At 42.8% G+C, this 18,142-nt stretch overlaps 1 protein-coding gene across 2 annotated transcripts; it reads left to right on the forward strand.

Annotated features, from left to right (window-relative positions):
* The first annotated feature begins 1,095 nt into the window (after positions 1 to 1,095).
* Positions 1,096 to 15,771, forward strand: zbtb41 (zinc finger and BTB domain containing 41). 2 transcript variants are annotated; one of them, XM_037544316.1, is made up of 12 exons: positions 1,096 to 1,412; positions 3,129 to 3,162; positions 4,337 to 5,573; positions 7,289 to 7,496; positions 8,655 to 8,724; positions 9,279 to 9,426; positions 9,539 to 9,668; positions 9,880 to 9,975; positions 11,368 to 11,474; positions 11,589 to 11,694; positions 13,249 to 13,337; positions 14,396 to 15,771. In XM_037544316.1, the coding sequence occupies exons 3-12, from the start codon at positions 4,367 to 4,369 to the stop codon at positions 14,971 to 14,973; spliced, it is 2,739 nt and encodes a 912-aa protein (XP_037400213.1). In that variant the 5' UTR covers positions 1,096 to 1,412; positions 3,129 to 3,162; positions 4,337 to 4,366; the 3' UTR covers positions 14,974 to 15,771. The 2 variants fall into 2 exon arrangements, with proteins under 2 accessions (XP_037400213.1, XP_017558967.1); XM_017703478.2 differs by lacking the exon at positions 3,129 to 3,162 and having other exon boundaries at positions 1,097 to 1,412.
* Positions 15,772 to 18,142: the final 2,371 nt, after the last annotated feature.

The following is an 18,142-nucleotide window of genomic DNA, read 5'->3' on the forward strand; positions in this document are numbered from 1 at the left end:
TCACTCTGTTTACATCTCAAACACTGGATTATGCAGAAATTTTGAACAATTGGTGGAATCCCCTTTTAATGACTGCAATGGGCATGCAGTAATAGAGCGGTTATAAAGCCTAATGACACTGAACTTCTTGTATATGTATAAGTGCAAAAAAGAAGCAAGTTTTTTAAAAAAAAAGTTAAAATTTGTTAAAAACAGCAATGAACAATAACCACCGGCAGCCATGAACATTTTACTTAGCGCAGTCTCGTCCTCGGCTACACTCGGTCTTCTCCACTGTTTGCCTCTGACTTTGCGCTAGCTCCATTCCTCTTCAGTCTGCTGGGCTGGGTGCTATCCCACTTCTGACACCAGTGTGGTGTCAGTGAAGAGGAGGACATGGGAAATATAGCACTTTTAAGGTAAATGCTCTTCTGTTGAACAGGCAGCAAGGGAGAACCCCCACTCACTGCTGCTCAAATGGCCGAAGACAGCCTTGAGGTCACTTCTAGCCATACACTTTTTCATAATGGTGAACGCTGCACTAACCAACCCACAGCCTGACACAGTAAAGCACAAGCAACATATAGTCACACTTGGGTGATTATGGCATTAAAGTCTCTCCTACCGTGAGCGCTGCACCTCCCAAGAGCCTCCTCATATGGCTGCTCTGCATGGCCACAGGGTGGTGTTTCTCAACCCCGTTCTTGGAGGCCCACTGCCCCGCACTTTTGAATATTTTCTCTACTCCCAACACCTGATTCAACTAATCAGCTCATTAACAGCCAATGATTGTGTTAAAACTTCGGTATTAAAGCAGAAAAGCCATTAAAATGTGCAGGTCAGTGAGTTTGCAGGACCATGGTTGAGAAACACTGCCCAACAGTACTTTAGGCTGCTAATGCAAGGCTATGTGCAAAGGAATGGAATCAAAACACGGGGGAAAGAAGATATAAGATGCATTAATGTACAAAAAGCAGAGTGAATATATGAATAAGAGCCTGATTTGCAACCAGGCTGCACAGTAAAGTCACAGATGGGCCTCGATGGCTGTAAACTACACTACCCACAATGCCGTGCTCCATACGTGGCGCCATTATCATTGCAGAGGCTAAAAAATCGATTTAACACGTAAACTTCAGCTATTAACCTTACAGTACAGCATTAAGAGGAATATCGATCCAGTCTAATCTCTGTCTTATAAGCACAGCGATGTAAAGCAGCAGCGAAAGATATTTTTGACGTATGAAACAGCAGAACCGGCCAATCACACGGCGGCTTGGTGAGAGGTGCCCGTGTAGGAGGGTGGAGCACCGCCTGTTTTGTTGTGGACATTTTCGGGTCATTTTTAAGGGGAAACCCAGTTTTATTGTGTTTTTTAGAAGCCAGGAGGAAGGAATATTAGCGAAAGGCACCAAGAGAAGCTGCTTCACGAGGTAGGAACGAGAAAGACAGAGTATAATGTGTTTTTTCAGCTTTTTCAAAGGACACCGCGGGGTCGTGTGTCGAAATTCTCCTCTCAGGGGGGGCAGGGGGCTCCACAAGGGGAATCCAAGAAACGCATGGAAATGAAAGGGGCTCATTTTGCATAGTTATGACCAAAGCATCCTTATTTCATGCACCTCTGTCCATTATAGCAACGGCTGGCCACCATATAATACCAGTGACCTTCTGTTTACTGCAGGCCCAAATGGCATTGCACTGTGAGAAGCAGGGCTGGGATGTGATGGAATACAAGTAATAGGAATATTTAACAAAAAAAAGAAAGAAAGAAAGAAATTAAGCATCTATATTCAGTCCAATAAATCACTATTCGGAATACAGTTACCTTTTACTTTTGACCTTTTGGTATTTTACAATACTTACCCACAACATTTACACAAAAAAAATCTTTAAAAGATAAACCATCAGTGCTTGATAATTAACTCTTTACACTGATAAATCAATGTGATCGGTTATTAATCTCAGTGTTACTGAGCTCTGCTAAAGCCTGAGTAGACTGATAAATCAATGTGATCGGTTATTAATCTCAGTGTTACTGAGCTCTGCTAAAGCCTGAGTAGACTGATAAATCAATGTGATCGGTTATTAATCTCAGTGTTACTGAGCTCTGCTAAAGCCTGAGTAGACTGATAAATCAATGTGATCAGTTATTAATCTCAGCGTTACTGAGCTCTGCTAAAGCCTGAGTAGACTGATAAATCAATGTGATCGGTTATTAATCTCAGCGTTACTGAGCTCTGCTAAAGCCTGAGTAGACTGATAAATCAATGTGATCGGTTATTAATCTCAACGTTACTGAGCTCTGCTAAAGCCTGAGTAGACTGATAAATCAATGTGATCGGTTATTAATCTCAGTGTTACTGAGCTCTGCTAAAGCCTGAGTAGACTGATAAATCAATGTGATCAGTTATTAATCTCAGCGTTACTGAGCTCTGCTAAAGCCTGAGTAGACTGATAAATCAATGTGATCGGTTATTAATCTCAGTGTTACTGAGCTCTGCTAAAGCCTGAGTAGACTGATAAATCAATGTGATCGGTTATTAATCTCAGCGTTACTGAGCTCTGCTAAAGCCTGAGTAGACTGATAAATCAATGTGATCGGTTATTAATCTCAGCGTTACTGAGCTCTGCTAAAGCCTGAGTAGACTGATAAATCAATGTGATCGGTTATTAATCTCAGTGTTACTGAGCTCTGCTAAAGCCTGAGTAGACTGATAAATCAATGTGATCAGTTATTAATCTCAGCGTTACTGAGCTCTGCTAAAGCCTGAGTAGACTGATAAATCAATGTGATCAGTTATTAATCTCAGTGTTACTGAGCTCTGCTAAAGCCTGAGTAGACTGATAAATCAGTGTGTTTGTTATTAAGTGCTAGTATGAAAATAGCCAGTGAACCTGTAGTAATGTTACTAAGTCAGACTACAAAAATGGAAGCAACATACATACCAGTTGTGGTTAAGATAAAATATTGATATCGGCCTACTGGGAGTGCGACCGTACAGCATATATCACTGCATAGTGCAGTGCAAGCCTTTCAATTCAAATTGCTTGAGCATTGAATAATGCAGTCAAGCACAAATAAGATACTGGTTTTATTATTATTCATGTTGCATTCACTCCTGAATGTCGCTTCTTCTTTACCTCCAAAGCAAGAGCAGTGAGGAAAGACACACCCCTTTTGTGGTGAGCACATTAATTATTCTAATATAAAGTGCAAGTTAATTATAATTTTGCAGTGTTACATCTTATAATGCTGAATGCTCAAATGTATTGAATGGACTTGTGATGGTGATATTTTGTGAGTCGTTTTACTCCTGAGGCCTCCGTATGACGTTGAACAATTGTGATGGTCTACATGTGCCAGTATGTTTTCCACAATCGTATGCAAAAGTTTGCACACCCTTACTCAACCTACCTTTTGCTGCAGGTTTTAATGCACAATATCTATTTGCTTAGTTTTAATATATTGGAAAAAATGTAAAATGTGCCATAACTTTTGCACAGACCACATTTTGTATTTTATTGTTTTCCGTTATGTAAATGCTCATTTCACCTGTTGCCCTTTGCATCATTGTATGTAAGTTTAATGATGAACGGACCAAAAAAATGGCCCGAAATGAATGATGCTTTGACTTACATTAAAAGTAAAGTAGTTTTTTTCCTTCTCCTGTAAAATAGTCAACTTTAGGAGATATTTTTGATATTGAATTTGTTATATATAACAAAAAAAAAAATATATATATAAATAAATAAATACACACACACACACACACACACACACTCACTTTATTAGGTACACCTTGCTAGTAAAAGGCTGGACCCCCTTTTGCCTTCAGAATTGTCTTAATTCTTCATGTCAGACTTTCAACAAGGTGTTGGAAACGTTCCTCAGAGATTCTGGTTGGTTACTTGAGTTACTGTTGCCTTTCTATCATTCATCATCTTTTTCTGACCGTTCTCTGTGAACCCTGGAGATGGTTGTGTGTGAAAATCCCAGCAGATCAGCAGTTTCTGAAATACTCAGACCAGCCCGTCTGGCACCAACAACCACGCCACGTTCAAAGTCCCTTAAATCCCCTTTCTTCCCCGTTCTGATGCTCGGCCTGCACTTCAGCTAGTCGTCTTGACCACCTCTACATGCCTAAATGCAGTGAGCTGCAGCCGTGTGATTGGCTGATTAGCTATTTGTGTGTGTGTATCTATATATACATATATACGTGTGTGTATACATATACATACACACACACACACTCACTTTGATTGTGTACCTATGAATATGATATTGTCTGTCCAAAAATTATAATACGTGACACCACACTAACACCCATAATATATTTTCTCCTCTTTTAATATTCAGGTTCCCAGTGCCGACTGTTTTTTATGAACCATGAAGGCGAAAAAGAAAGCAAACCCGACTCGACAGTCCACAGCGAAGAGAAGCGTTAGTGCACATTCTGAGGGAACAGCATCAACTGACCCAGTGGACGAAAGCGAGAAGTATGATATGGACTCAGCTACCAGCGCAGAGACGCCCCAGGAAAGACGTTGTTTGAGGATCTCCCAAAGCGACGGCTGCTTCCTCAAGTTCCTGAACAAGGACCGGCAGGCGTGTCCGTCGTTCTGTGACGTAGCTATCACTGTGCGTGGAAAAACGTACCATGCCCACAAGGTGGTGCTAGCGTTTGGCAGTAGCCATTTCCACGCTAAGCTAAGCGAAAATCCAGCCCTGGACCACGTTACCTTCGACAACGTGGAGAGCTCCATCTTTGGCCACTTGCTGGACTTCCTGTACACCTCTGAAATGGAAGTGCAAGAAAGCCAGATCCCTTCGTTAGCCGAGGCTGCCTGCTTCTTTGATATGATGGAAGCGGTGAACCTTTTAGCAGGGGAGTTGGAGGCGGCTCCAGGGCGACAGGAAGGTGGGGAGGAAGGGGAGGAAGAAGAACCTGAAACATCTCCGCCAGAAGGAGGCGTTCAGAAGCCACAAGCCGAAACCCGGTGTTCGTTCTGCGGCCGGACGTTCCGCTACAAGAAGTTGTTAGATAACCACGTGGCAAAGATGCACAGCAGTAGCAGCACTAAGGCAGTTGAGGAAACGGTCATCAAAGCGGTGGAAAGCACCCGCAAATCATCCCGAAATAGAAGGAATTTGACCAATTTTGAGAGGCAGGAGACCAGAAATGGCCTCGCAATGGACATCCAACAGGAAGGGAATGCAGATGAAGCTGCTACGTCCGTTGAGGAGGAGGAAGAAGAACAAGATGAGAATGTTGGTGATCATCATCTTGAGCAACTAGAGCAAAGAAATGAAAGTGGTACAGAACAGACAGAAGCTCTTGTGGAGGAGGAGGTGTATGGACGGCCTGAAGGGGACCACAGGAAGACCAGTGAAGGTGACGGTGAGGACGAAGCTCTCGGGACGTCCGTAAATCAGGAGGCTGAACTGAACTCCAGCAATGTGGCTAAAGCACGGGGCCCAGCAGAGCAGGTCAAAAGCCACGTTTACCCAGAGGGACTGGCACCTGTTATCATCCAGAGCTCCAGCAAGAAGACCCTCAAATGCCCCAAGTGTGACAAGACGTTTGACCGTATAGGTGAGGGTCCTCACAAAAACATAATATTTCAGAGTTGATTATGAACAGAGGAATTTGACCTCTGCATTTAACCCATCTGTACAGTGAAACACCTGCATACACACACGCACTAGTGAACTAGTGGGGGGCAGTCATGGGCTGGAGATTAGGGAACCAGCCCTGTGGCTGGTAGATCACCGGCTCGATCCCCTGAACCAACAGCATGTGAACTGAAGTGCCCTTGAGCAAGGCACCTAACCGCCAACTGCTCCTGGGGATAGGACTGCCCACCGCCCTGGGTAAGTGTGCTCAGTGCCCCCTAGTGTGTGTGTCCAATATGTAATCTTAAACACACATACACTAGGGGGCAGTGAGCACACTTGCCCGTAGTGGTGGGCAGCCCTGTCCACAGCTCCCGGGGAGCAGCTGGAGGTTAGGTGCCTTGCTCAAGGCCTCTTCAGTCATGTCCTGTCAGCTCAGGGTCACAAGGCTGGTTTCTTAACCATTTTTCCCCACAGAGAATAACTGCTTATATGCTTGTATACTGTCCTTATATGAGCATGACACCAGTTACAGGATGATGCACGGCTTCACATGCTGAACAGCAGGGGGAGACATCGCCACAGTATCGGGAGGTGAATGTATTTACACTCGAGTCACATAACTGGATAACATGTGTCTGACACCTCCTCCTAACTCTGTTTTAAACGCACCTTGGGTGCATTTACACCTGCATTTAATGTGGATAATCCAGATATAATCCTTCTACTCAAGATGTATGAAATGACAGGGTCAGTAATTCCTACATGATTCTACATTAAAGCTGATGTTCTGTGTTTCAACCTCGGTTATTGTTTCATTTCAACCCCAATATCCGGGACTTTAGAGCCAAGGGAATATACACTGGTACTTTTTCTGGACTGCACTGTATCTGTATATATTTTGGGGGAGATTAAATATAATCTAAGCGACCCTTATTAGTCCCACAACAGGGAAATGTCACCTTCGCATTTAACCCATCTGTGCAGTGAAACACCACATACACACTAGTGAGAACACACACACGGGGGCAGTGAGCACACCTGCTCGGAACTGTGGGCAGCCCTATCCACAGCGCCCGGGGAGCAGTTGGGGGTCAGGTGTCTTGCTCAAGGGCACTTCAGTCACTTACTGTCAGCTCAGGTAGAATCGAACTGGCATCGGTCCGGTCACAAGGCTGGTTCCCAAATCTCCAGCCCAGCCAATGACTGTCCGCAGACTTCAGGATACCATTTGTTATAAATAATATACTTTATAATTAGGGGTGGGCGATATGACAGCAATGAAATATCATGATACCTAAAGACCTTTTTACGATACACAATATGCATCAAGATATTTTGTTTTTCTGATAGAATAGAGCCTGTAGTGCCACATATAGTATTAGTCATAATACAGGTACAACCTCAGTGGTTTGTTTATTCAGTGTTTTATAAACAAAAGTCCAATGAAATAAGCCATATGCTCACTTTGTGATGAAACATGTAGTCAGTACTGACTTTATCCATGATATGCTCAAAAAAGGGTATTGTGATGTGATTTATCATGATAAAGATGAAATATCGTCATATTGCCCACCCCTGTTTATACAGATATTGTTTAGTAGCTGTGGTTTCCAGTCGAACTGGACTGTTGACGAGACATGTTTATGGGATATATAAAAATATATAACGTTATTGTTGTTTTTGTCCTCAAAGGAAAATACGAGAGTCACACCAGAGTGCACACAGGAGAGAAACCTTTCCAGTGCGACATCTGTCTACAGCGCTACTCCACCAAGTCCAACCTCACCGTGCACAAAAAGAAGCACGCTGGCGACGCCCCCGTCCAGAGGAAAGAACACAAATGCCCCTTCTGCAGCAAACTGCACGCCAGCAAAAAGACGCTCAGCAAACACGTCAAAAGGTGTGAAGTTATGCTGGGATTGAAACACGTGCAGATGTTGTTTTGCCGCTCTGACGATTTAAACCTCCAGCTCCACTCAGAGCCTCACTGGCACCTGGTTAAGAGAAAAATGAGAGCGAATGAACAAAAAATCGTCAATAATATAAAAGTTTGCGTCGTAACATTTGCCTCCTCTTGTATTCATTACATAAAGGGCAATAAAGGCTTTTATCAAAATAAAGGTTTTGTATCAAACTGTAACAATCACAGAATTTTAATGAAATTTTTATTAGAGTCAATAGAGACAGCCTGGTATATATATATATATATACACACACAGACACACGCATAAAAATACTTGCACAGGCCACATTATTTTTATATATATATATATATATATATATATATATATATATATATATATATATATATATATATAAACAGTTATGTATTAAATTACTATATTTTCTATGTAAAAACTATATAATGGTTGTATAACGATAAACTGATAACGATAACGATAAGTATAATGATAACTAAAAAACTTCTGCACTATGTGGACAAAAGTATTGGGACACCTACACGTCACACCTAGAAGAATCCAGAAGAACATTTGTGAGGTCAGACACTGATGTTGGACGAGAAGGTCTGGCTCACAGTCTCCGTTCTAGTTCATCCCAAAGGTGTTGATGAGGTTGAGGTCAGGGCTCTGTGAGGGCCAGTCAAGTTCTTCCACACCAAACTCGCTCAGTCAGGCCTTTATGAAGCTGCTTTGGTCACTGGGGCTCAGTCACGCTGGAACAGAAAAGGTTCTTCCCCAACCTGATCCACAAAGTTGGAAGTGTAGAATTGTCCAAAATGTCTTGTTCTGCTGGAACATTAAGATTTCCCTTCATTGGAACTTAGGTTTCTAGACCGACCCCTGAAAACAACCCTGTATCATCATCCCTCCTCCACCAAACTTTACAGCTGGCACAGTGCAGACAGGCAGGTAACGTTCTCCTGGCGTTCGCCAAACCCAGACGCGTTCATCAGACTGACAGATAGTGAATTTACATATTTAGTAATTACATTAAACAGAGTGACAGCAAAAACTCCAGACTTCTAGCGATTCTAACACTGCTAACTACAGCTGCTCCTGGAAATGTTTCCTCCTCATGATTCTCTGTGTGTTTGCAGGTTCCATCCTGAACGCATCCAGGAGTTCTTGAGCATGAGAAAGAGGAAGAGTGAAGGGTGGAAGTGTGATGTGAGTTATTCGTCTTCTGGAGTCACTTTTATTCTGCTTGTATGTGGATTTTCCTGCTGAACTGGTATGAAGTCAGTTACCAATTCAACTGTTAAATCTAAAAAGTGTAAGAGTTGCATAGTTATGAGGTTAAAGTGGGTAGATTGGGAATCATTTATTAAGAATTTAAGTAATAAATACCAAAATATTTGATATTTTGGTATCAGAAATGATGAGTGTAGTGATTCTTTAATGTTGTACATAGTGTGCTGAAGTAATTCTAGGTAAAAAATGGTAATTATGCTGTTTTTGTAGTGAATCATGCAGTTGTTCAGTGTTGATATCCTCATATCCTCAAGCTCAAAAAAGCATGACTTGACATAATTTATCATGATTTAAAAAATCAGGCATTTAGATCAAAATATCTTTATTATTATTTATAAAACAAAGGTTGGCCCAAACCTCTGACTGGTTCTGTATAGCAGATTATAGTTCATATTGTTATGGCTATTGCAGTAGTCATCATATGTTTGTATATGTGATTATAAACTGTATGTGACTCTTCTTTTGTGCAGATCTGCCACAAGTCCTTCACCCGTCGGCCGCATCTGGAGGAGCACATGATCCTGCATTCTCAGGACAGGCCTTTTAAATGTGCTTACTGCGACGACTACTTTAAATCCCGCTTCGCCCGATTGAAACACCAGGAAAAGTATCACTTAGGTGGGTTTAATTCCTTCCTCTTTCGGACAGTATACTTGTTTTCTTTGGCGGTAGAGGGTGCTGGAGTTTGTGGGTCTTTCAGCAGTTTCGTTTTGTCCCGTTGTTCTCCCAGGACCTTTCCCGTGCGACATCTGCGGGAGACAGTTTAACGACACGGGTAACCGAAAGCGGCACATCGAGTGCACCCACGGAGGGAAGAGAAAGTGGACCTGCTACCTCTGTGGGAAATCCGTCCGAGAGAGGTGAGACTAGGGCTGCGGTCCAGGCCTCCTCGGTTGAGTCCGAGGCAACTTTCAGTTAGAGAAACTTTTTAATTGTATTACTTTCTATCTTTAATGGCTTAATTAAGTTAGTTCATTTACTTAGCTTGTCTGTCAGTTTTGGCATCAAAGATATCCTCCTTTTTTGTTTAGCCTCTTTACAGTAACATTGTCACTCTCGTCTTGGCTCCAGAACGACGCTGAGGGAGCACCTGAGGATCCACAGTGGAGAGAAGCCTCATCTCTGCAGCATCTGCGGCCAAAGCTTCCGCCACGGCAGCTCCTACAGGTACAGCGGAGGAATAACGGCGCGGCTGCTGCTCTCTACCCTGTAAAAAATTCAGACTTAAGTGAACTCCCGGGCTGCCGTAAAATTTTATGTTAATTAAACTTCGAATAGTAAGTAAACAGAGCAGGAATCTGTGTTTTAATCTACTTTTTAAAAGGTAAAACCTCAATTCTGTATAGCATGTTACTGATGGTTTAGAGTATCGTACTTTTAAAGGCTTATTCGGACAGGATTAGTTCTACATGGTGAGGTAGGTGTATTTTTGCTAGTGGACTCTCAAGTTAGTCTCCTCCGAATGTGCTACATCGGTCATTTTTACGGACTGCACTCCCGCATCACTAGAGATTCGGGCTCCTTTAATACAACACGAGCAGTAAAAGTAATCCCAGCTAATATTAAACCTGTGTGAATTTATGTGTCTTAATTTAGACCAATGGTTCTCAAAATCATCCCCAGTCCCCAAGTTTTGGGAGATGGGATCAATCCAAAATGTGGATAATCTGGGGGTCCCTGAGGACCAGTTTGTGGACCACTGATGTGGACAACCTTAAATTTTAACCTTTAACTTAAAGGGCCATTACCCTACATTTTTATTCCCTGTTTTTTTCCACTTTTGGTGTTTCTGTGGCTTTTATGTCCCCAAAACAGTCACAATTCATTTGACTATTTTCCAACCCGTCTCTTTTTGTTACTGTGCCTTTTAAGAGTGACATGTAAATGAGTGCTGTTTTGATTGGCTGTGCCTCGTTCAAAGAGTAGTCTGGGCGGAAACACTCCTTGTAACTTCATTGTGTGTGGGCGGGGCTAAACTGCTGTAGGCGGGTATATGTAAATGCAACGTTTTTTGTGATGTCACAAACTCGGTTCAACATGGGCAACTTTTGCAGCTTAATTCTCCTACATGAACTGCATGGACTGAAAATGAGAACATTGCGTTTTGAAACTTTAAGTGTTTACATATTGCACTCTTAAAAGATGTTGTTCTTCAGTGGTTCTTTAGTAAAGAAAATGGTTCTATATAGAACCATGATCACTCAAAGAAACATCTGCATGATTGTAGGGTTCTTTGCATTATGAAAGGGTTCCTCACACTGAGGAAAATGTGCATGAATGTGCTACAGACGGGTCTGTATAGAGCTTTTGTTGTAAATGGTTCTTTATAGCACCCAAAAGGGTTCTTTTGTTGTTACAATGTCAAGGAATAGAAGAACCCTTTTGGGTGTCATGTAGAACCCTTTGCAAAAAGGTTTTGGAACCATTTTCTTTACTAAAGAACCCTCAAATCTCTTTAAGAGTGTAGATAAAACTCAGTGTTTTCAAAAAAAATTGAGGAAACTTTCTATGAGATTAAATTTATGCAGCCGGTCAACAGTATTTTTTTGTCTTCCTCAGGCTACATCTTCGCGTGCACCATGACGATAAGCGGTACGAGTGTGAGGAATGTGGCAAAACGTTCATTCGTCATGATCATCTAAAGAAACACAGGAAAATACACACCGGTAATACACACCGTTTAAGATTCTGTTTATTCTTCCACCCACTGGGAATTTAGCATCACGCTGAGTCCGAGTTTAGAAGACACGGCTCTTGTATCAGATTTCGGTCTTCCACAGGTGAGCGAGCGCACCAGTGTGAAGAGTGTGGGAAGTGTTTCAGACGTGCCGACCACCTGACTGTCCATTACAAAAGCATTCACCTGGGAGAGAAAGTCTGGCGAAAGTAAGCACTTCTACACTTCACACAGTCCAACTACACCAATCAAGCATAACACTCTGACCACCTCCTTGTTTCTACGCTCACTGTCCACTTTATCAGCTCCACTTACTGTATAGCTGCACTCTGTAGTTCTACAGTTACAGACTGTAGTCCATCTGTTTCTCTGATACTCTGTTACCCTGTTCTTCAGTGGTCAGGACCCCCATGGACCCTCACAGAGCAGGTACTATTTGGGTGGTGGATCATTCTCAGCTCTGACGTAGTGGTGGTGGTGTGTTAGTGTGTGTTGCGCTGGTGCAAGTGGATCAGACACAGCAGTGCTGCTGGAGTTTTTAAAACACTGTGTCCACTCACTGTCCACTCTATTAGACACTCCTACCTTGTCGGTCCACCTTGTAGATGTAAAGTCAGAGACGACAGCTCATCTGCTGCTGCACAGTTTGTGTTGGTCATCCTCTAGTCCTTCATCAGTGGTCACAGGACGCTGCCCACAGGACGCTGCCCACAGGACGCTGCCCACAGGACACTATTGGCTGGATATTTTTGGTTGGTGGACTGTTCTCAGTCCAGCAGCGACAATGAGGTGTTTAAAAACTCCAGCAGCACTGCTGTGTCTGATCCACTCAGACCAGCACAACACACACTAACCACCACCACCACGTCAGTGTTACTGCAGTGCTGAGAATGATCCACCACCCAAACAGTACCTGCTCTGTGAGGGTCCATGGGGGTCCTGACCACTGAAGAACAGGGTAACAGAGTATCAGAGAAACAGATGGACTACAGTCTGTAACTGTAGAACTACAGAGTGGAACTATACGGTCAGTGGAGCTGATAAAGTGGACAGTGAGCGTAGAAACGAGGAGGTGGTCAGAACGTTACGCCTGATCAGTGTAGATACTTTAGTAGAGGGGTTCTATGAAGGTCCGTTTCCACTGCTGGAAAATATGCATAGCTTTTCTATTGCGGTTCTATATATAGTTTATAATGAGAAAATGTCTTAGGATCTGTAATTATGAGAGAGCGTCTCTTAATTGAGATCCTGTCTCATAATTACAGCTTAGTACCTTAGTTATGACATATTATCTTACATGTTCAAATAGTATCTCATAATAATGACATACTCATGAATATGACTTAATATCTCATAATTACGACATAGCATCTCATAATTGACTTGCTGTCCTATAAAGAGTTCCCTAAAGAATTTCTTAATAACGACTTACTATATCATAATGATGACTAGGTACGTCATAATTATAATTTAATATCTTATCATTATAATGTAGCATCTCATGAGACATTTTTTCTCATTAATAAGAGACAGTAAGTCATATTTCAGAGATACTAAGTCATAGAGTGACATAATTATGAGAGTCATAACTATAAGATACTAAGTCATAACTATGAGAACCTTTCGGATTATTATGACACACTAAATGCCCTTTTTTCAAGGTGGAAATGGGCTTTGATTGGATGCACTTCCAGCATTCATGAAAGAAATTAAATTAAACGCCCAAGCTGAAGATTTTGAGAGCATGTTCTCCAAACCTGCAGGTACAAGGCTGTAGTGCACCAGTGTGAAGTGTGCAAGAAGGAGTTCAGAGGGAAGACCAACCTGATGACCCATTTCAGAACACATTCAGGTAAAGAGGAGTTATTCACATTATCATGGAACAGTTTCGTCTGTATGACAGAGCCGTTCCTCTAGAGCAGGGGTGCTCGCTCATGATCCTGGAGATCTAATGCCTTCCATCGTTTCTCCGGCCCAGTGTTCAGTCTCCATTTATCTTTTAGAAACAGGCTGTTTTTGTTGCTGTCCTTTAAGACTGATATATGTAAATTTGCTCTACTCTCATTGGCTGATCAAAAAGCAGTTCAGTCTAAATCACTGCTTTCATTAAGACTGGGTGACCGTAAAGTGCTTGAGTGTTTGTTTTTGTGACATCATAACAATTTAGTCTTTAATTAAAATTCAGTAAGGTCCAGTTAGAGAAAATTTCCTCAAGCAAAGATCTGGAAATCATAATATTACATCTTGCATCGTGATTCAGCACCATATACTGTTTACTGAAGTAGCCGAGTAGGAATATCAGCATCTTATACAGTCGACAGCTGAATATCAGATCAAATAAAGTCCAGTTCAGTCACATTTCAGCAATATCCGTCTTAATTCTCAGTTTTCAGTTTTAAGAACACAACATATAAAATAATCTGACTCACTTTCTTCTCTGACTGCTGTTTCTCGCCTCGTCCCTCCCCTGTGTGGCGTCACTCATCGAGTCTCAGAGCTCATCGTAACGCACAGATCTGATTGGCTGAGTAGCGTCATGTGTGATATTTACAGCGCATGCGATTGGTCTGTCAGCTTCCCGGGCCGCTAAAGCTACTGTAAAGACTAGAAATGTTATGCCGATTGAAACAGGACCACCCTGGCGAAATTAAATAATTATCCATAGTTTATCGGTTATAGGTCCAGGTCCGCATAGGACAGTGTCTGGGTCTGGACTCGGTCCGCCTGTTAGTGACCTCTGCCATATGGCATCAATCTCTTTTATGTCTCAAAAGTGAAGAAAAGCAGTTTTTCATGATATGGGCCCTTTAAAAATTGACCGCTTTTTTCCCCATGAACAACAGTTGATCGGTCTTGTTGACGGATCCTTCCCATCTGAGCTGCTCTTTTTGTTATTTTAAAACTCAACAGGTGAGAAACCCCACCGGTGTGTGATCTGCAACCAGACGTTCCGCATTAAGAAAACTCTGACCAAGCACATGGTCATCCACTCGGACGTGCGTCCCTTCAACTGCCCCCACTGCAGCGCCACCTTCAAGCGCAAGGACAAGCTAAAATACCACGTGGACCACGTCCATAGCGGACGTCCTGCGAGCCAGTCCCCGTCCCATATGTCCACTGCCTCAAACGACAAGCTCCCGGGACCCCTGGCCTCTTCAGAAACGGCCAAAGCTTACAAGAGCGTCCTGCAGGGTGATGTCTGTGTCCCGGTCACTCTGGTGCCTGTGCAGATGCCTGAAGAGACTGACTTGGCCCATGCAGTCCAACAGCAGCAGCAGCAGCCGCCACAGCCAGGCAGTTATCAGTCGGCCACTGATCTTGTGTTTCTGGAGAAATACACGCTGACCCCTCAGCCGGCGAACATAGTGCACCCGGTGCGGCCAGACCAGATGATGGACCCCCGAGATCAATCGTATCTGGGCACTCTGCTGGGCCTGGACACAGCTACCACCGTCCAGAACATGGCTGCTTCTGAGCATGCCCACTAGCACTTCTTCTGGAGTTTGAATGCTCAGCTACATAAACAATATCTGCTTTCATGCTGACCTGTGCTTCCTTGCTGTTAAGCCTTTGCAGAGTGTAATTTATTTACAGCAGAACATCAAAGTTAGAGAAGTGTATTCTTACTCATTTTGATATTTGAGCGTCTGTAAGGTTGAAGGACTGTATTTCGTTTAACTGCAGGGAAGGAAAATGTCATTCAGAGTTGTTTGACGGGAAATGCTCCATTCTAGAGAGTCAGAACTGTTCACAGTGGTGGTGATAGAAACCAGACATCCACCTCCAAAATCACACTCACAGAATGTAATAAAATGGTGTAAATTAGACGGCTATATTTGTGTTGTAGTCATGGTGACCCCTGGTCCCCATCACCACCACTGTAAAGACATCCGAGTCTCTACAATAAATGATTTCAACTATTGAATTAGGTAGGAATTTTGAATAATTGGTGGAATATCCCTTTAATGTATCCAGGGAACATTCGGCAGGCACATCAACATTGAGCTCACTTACATGATAACTGCAGACTCTTATTTCTTCTATATTATAATTACAGTGGTGGATTTGAAGGTTTAAACTGAGGAGTGATTTTAAGCAACAGTGTATAATTTAGAGTAATGTGACTTGCAGTGCAGCACTTTGGCTTAAATCACTGATGAAATAGAGCTTGAGTCTTTTAAAGCCTTAGAGGACCTAATTCTGTGATTTCTTTCTAAATACATTAATCTCACTTTTGTTGGCAAACATAAATTTCCAGTGTCCAGTAAATAGCTGATGCATTTAAAGTGTTTCCATACAAAAGCTTGATAATGTTTTCAGTGAAGGGTCTCAGCCGGATTTACAACACCAGATGTATGTGTCCAGAAGTATGTGGACACCCACCAGGTATTTTAGCCACACCCATTTGCCAACAGGTGTATAATATCAAGCACATAGCCTCACAGTCTCGATATACAAACACTGGCAGTAGAATGGGTCATACTGAAGAGCTCAGAGACTTCAAACGTGACACTCACAGGATGCCACCTTTGCTACAAATCAGTCTGTGAAATTTCTGCCCTGCTAGATCTGCCCCAGACAACTGTAAGTGCTATTATTATGAAATGCAAGCACCTGCAGCAACAACAGCTCAGCCTCAAAGTGGCAGACCATACAAACCTACAAGGCAAACCACAGAGTGCAGAAAGTTTAGCACTTAAAAATGACCTGCCCTCTGATGCCTCACTCACTAATTTGACTCACAATTTGCCTCTGAAGCAACATCAGTACAAGAATTGTGTGCTTCATGAAATGAGTTTCCATGGCTGAGCAGCTCCACACAAGCCTAAGATCACTATGCACAATGCCAAGTGTCGGCTGGAGTGGTGTAAAGCACTGCTATTGGACTCTGGAGCAGTGGAAACATGTTCTGTTGAGTGACGAATCAGCTTCTCTGTCTACCAGTCTGATGGCCGGTCTGGTTTGGCAGACACCAGGAGAATGCCACCTCCTGGAATGCACATTGTGAACAGTAAACTTTGGTGGAGGAGGGATGATGGGTTGGGCTGTTTTTCAGGGTTTGGGCTCCTCAGTTCCAGTGAAGGGTGATGTTGATGCTACAGCACAAAGACATTTTACACAATTATATGCTTCCAGCTTTGTGGGGCAGTGGTGGGCTGGAGGTTAGGGAACCAGCCTTGTGATCAGAAGGTCGCCGGTTCGATCCCCAGAGCCGACAGTACATGACTGAGGTGTCCTTGAGCAAGACACCTAACCCCCAACTGCTCCCCGGGTGTTGCGGATTGGGTTGCTCACTGCCCCCTAGTGTGTGTGTGTGTGTGTGTGTGTGTGTGTGTGTGCTCATTAGTGAGTATGTGGTGTTTCACTTTGCGGATGGGTTAAATGTGGAGGTGAAATTTCCCCGTTATGGGACTAATAAGAGTCACTTAATCTTAATCTTGTGTCTGCAGTTTGGCGAAGAGCCGTTTCAGCAGGACTGAGCCCCTGAGCACAAAGCAGCTCCAATTTTTCCCTACTCCTTCCGTGGAGTAGCAGTTGGAATAAGGGCTGTCAATCAAACATGCCCTTTAAAACATTGGGTCATGCCCAGTCAGTTCGCTGCGGAGCCCTGCTAGTGACATCCTGTGTAAATAAAATTAATGCGTGGCCAAACTGCATTAACGCATGGGAACGAGATCCTAATGTGTGGCCACAACTTAGCAATGTGTGGCAATGAGATGAGTCGTGGCTCTGACTTAGTAAGGTGACTCCTCACAAAGTCGTGGCCATGCATTAGGATCACTGTTCTCACGCCTTACTAAGTGGTGGCCACAACTTAATTATCTCGTTCCCACACCTTGCTAAGTCGTGGCCAGGCATTATTTATATTTATACTGGATGTCACCAACAGGGGTCTGTGGTTCTCAGATAGGTCATATCAGCTTTTTTAATCTGCATTTTAATATATTTGTTATTTAAGAATTTGGCAGATGTTGAATATAAAACAACACACATTATTTAATATTACACTGCGTTCCCTGCGACTTTAAAAAGATTTTGTGTAAAATTCAACTGGAAGAAGTAAGGAAAGTCGAGACAGCTGAAGTAGTAATAATGAATGATGGGATTAATCTAAATTAAATTAATCTCTGTTTTGATGAAATATGCAGCTGCTCAGCGTTTTTTAAGTATGATGTCGACTCCCAGAAGCATACTGTGATGCAAATGACGAAAACGAGAAATACTGTCCCATTGCCCAGCCCTCATTTCTTTTTACGAGCTCATGTCTTTTGTACAGTTACAGAATCGTATTTTAACTCAAGCTGATTTTACATATGAGCAGAAACCATTTGTTCCCCAGCTGCCAGCGTGCAAGCTAATAAGGCCGGTTTTAGAGCTTCCAGGCTTTTTACAAAGTGATTTTACATAATTATTATTCTTTTCTCTGAAATCTCTGAATGTGTGATATTTTCAGTTTGGGGAGATTACCCCGTTATGAGATTCCTTTATTGATCCCAGGGGGAAATTGCAGAATTGCAGATGTCATTGAGGGTCCTGGTGGGACGGTGTTAACAGCTCAGTGTGCTTTGCTTCATACACGCTTAGGACCTCAACAAGTACGGTGTGTTAATGGACGAAGGTCGGAGCTGCCTGTTTGTAGAGGTCAGTTTCACTTGG

This window comes from Pygocentrus nattereri, chromosome 2 (genome assembly GCF_015220715.1).
Source record: "Pygocentrus nattereri isolate fPygNat1 chromosome 2, fPygNat1.pri, whole genome shotgun sequence".
Taxonomy (NCBI): domain Eukaryota; kingdom Metazoa; phylum Chordata; class Actinopteri; order Characiformes; family Serrasalmidae; genus Pygocentrus; species Pygocentrus nattereri.

Excerpts from the sequence above, each read along its gene's own strand:
- zbtb41 (XM_037544316.1), top strand. The coding sequence starts at position 4,367 with ATGAAGGCGAAAAAGAAAGCAAACCCGACTCGACAGTCCACAGCGAAG. Across the intron at positions 9,669-9,879 it reads GGGAAATCCGTCCGAGAGAG|AACGACGCTGAGGGAGCACC; the intron begins GTGAGACTAGGG and ends TCTTGGCTCCAG. Across the intron at positions 11,695-13,248 it reads GGAGAGAAAGTCTGGCGAAA|GTACAAGGCTGTAGTGCACC; the intron begins GTAAGCACTTCT and ends CCAAACCTGCAG.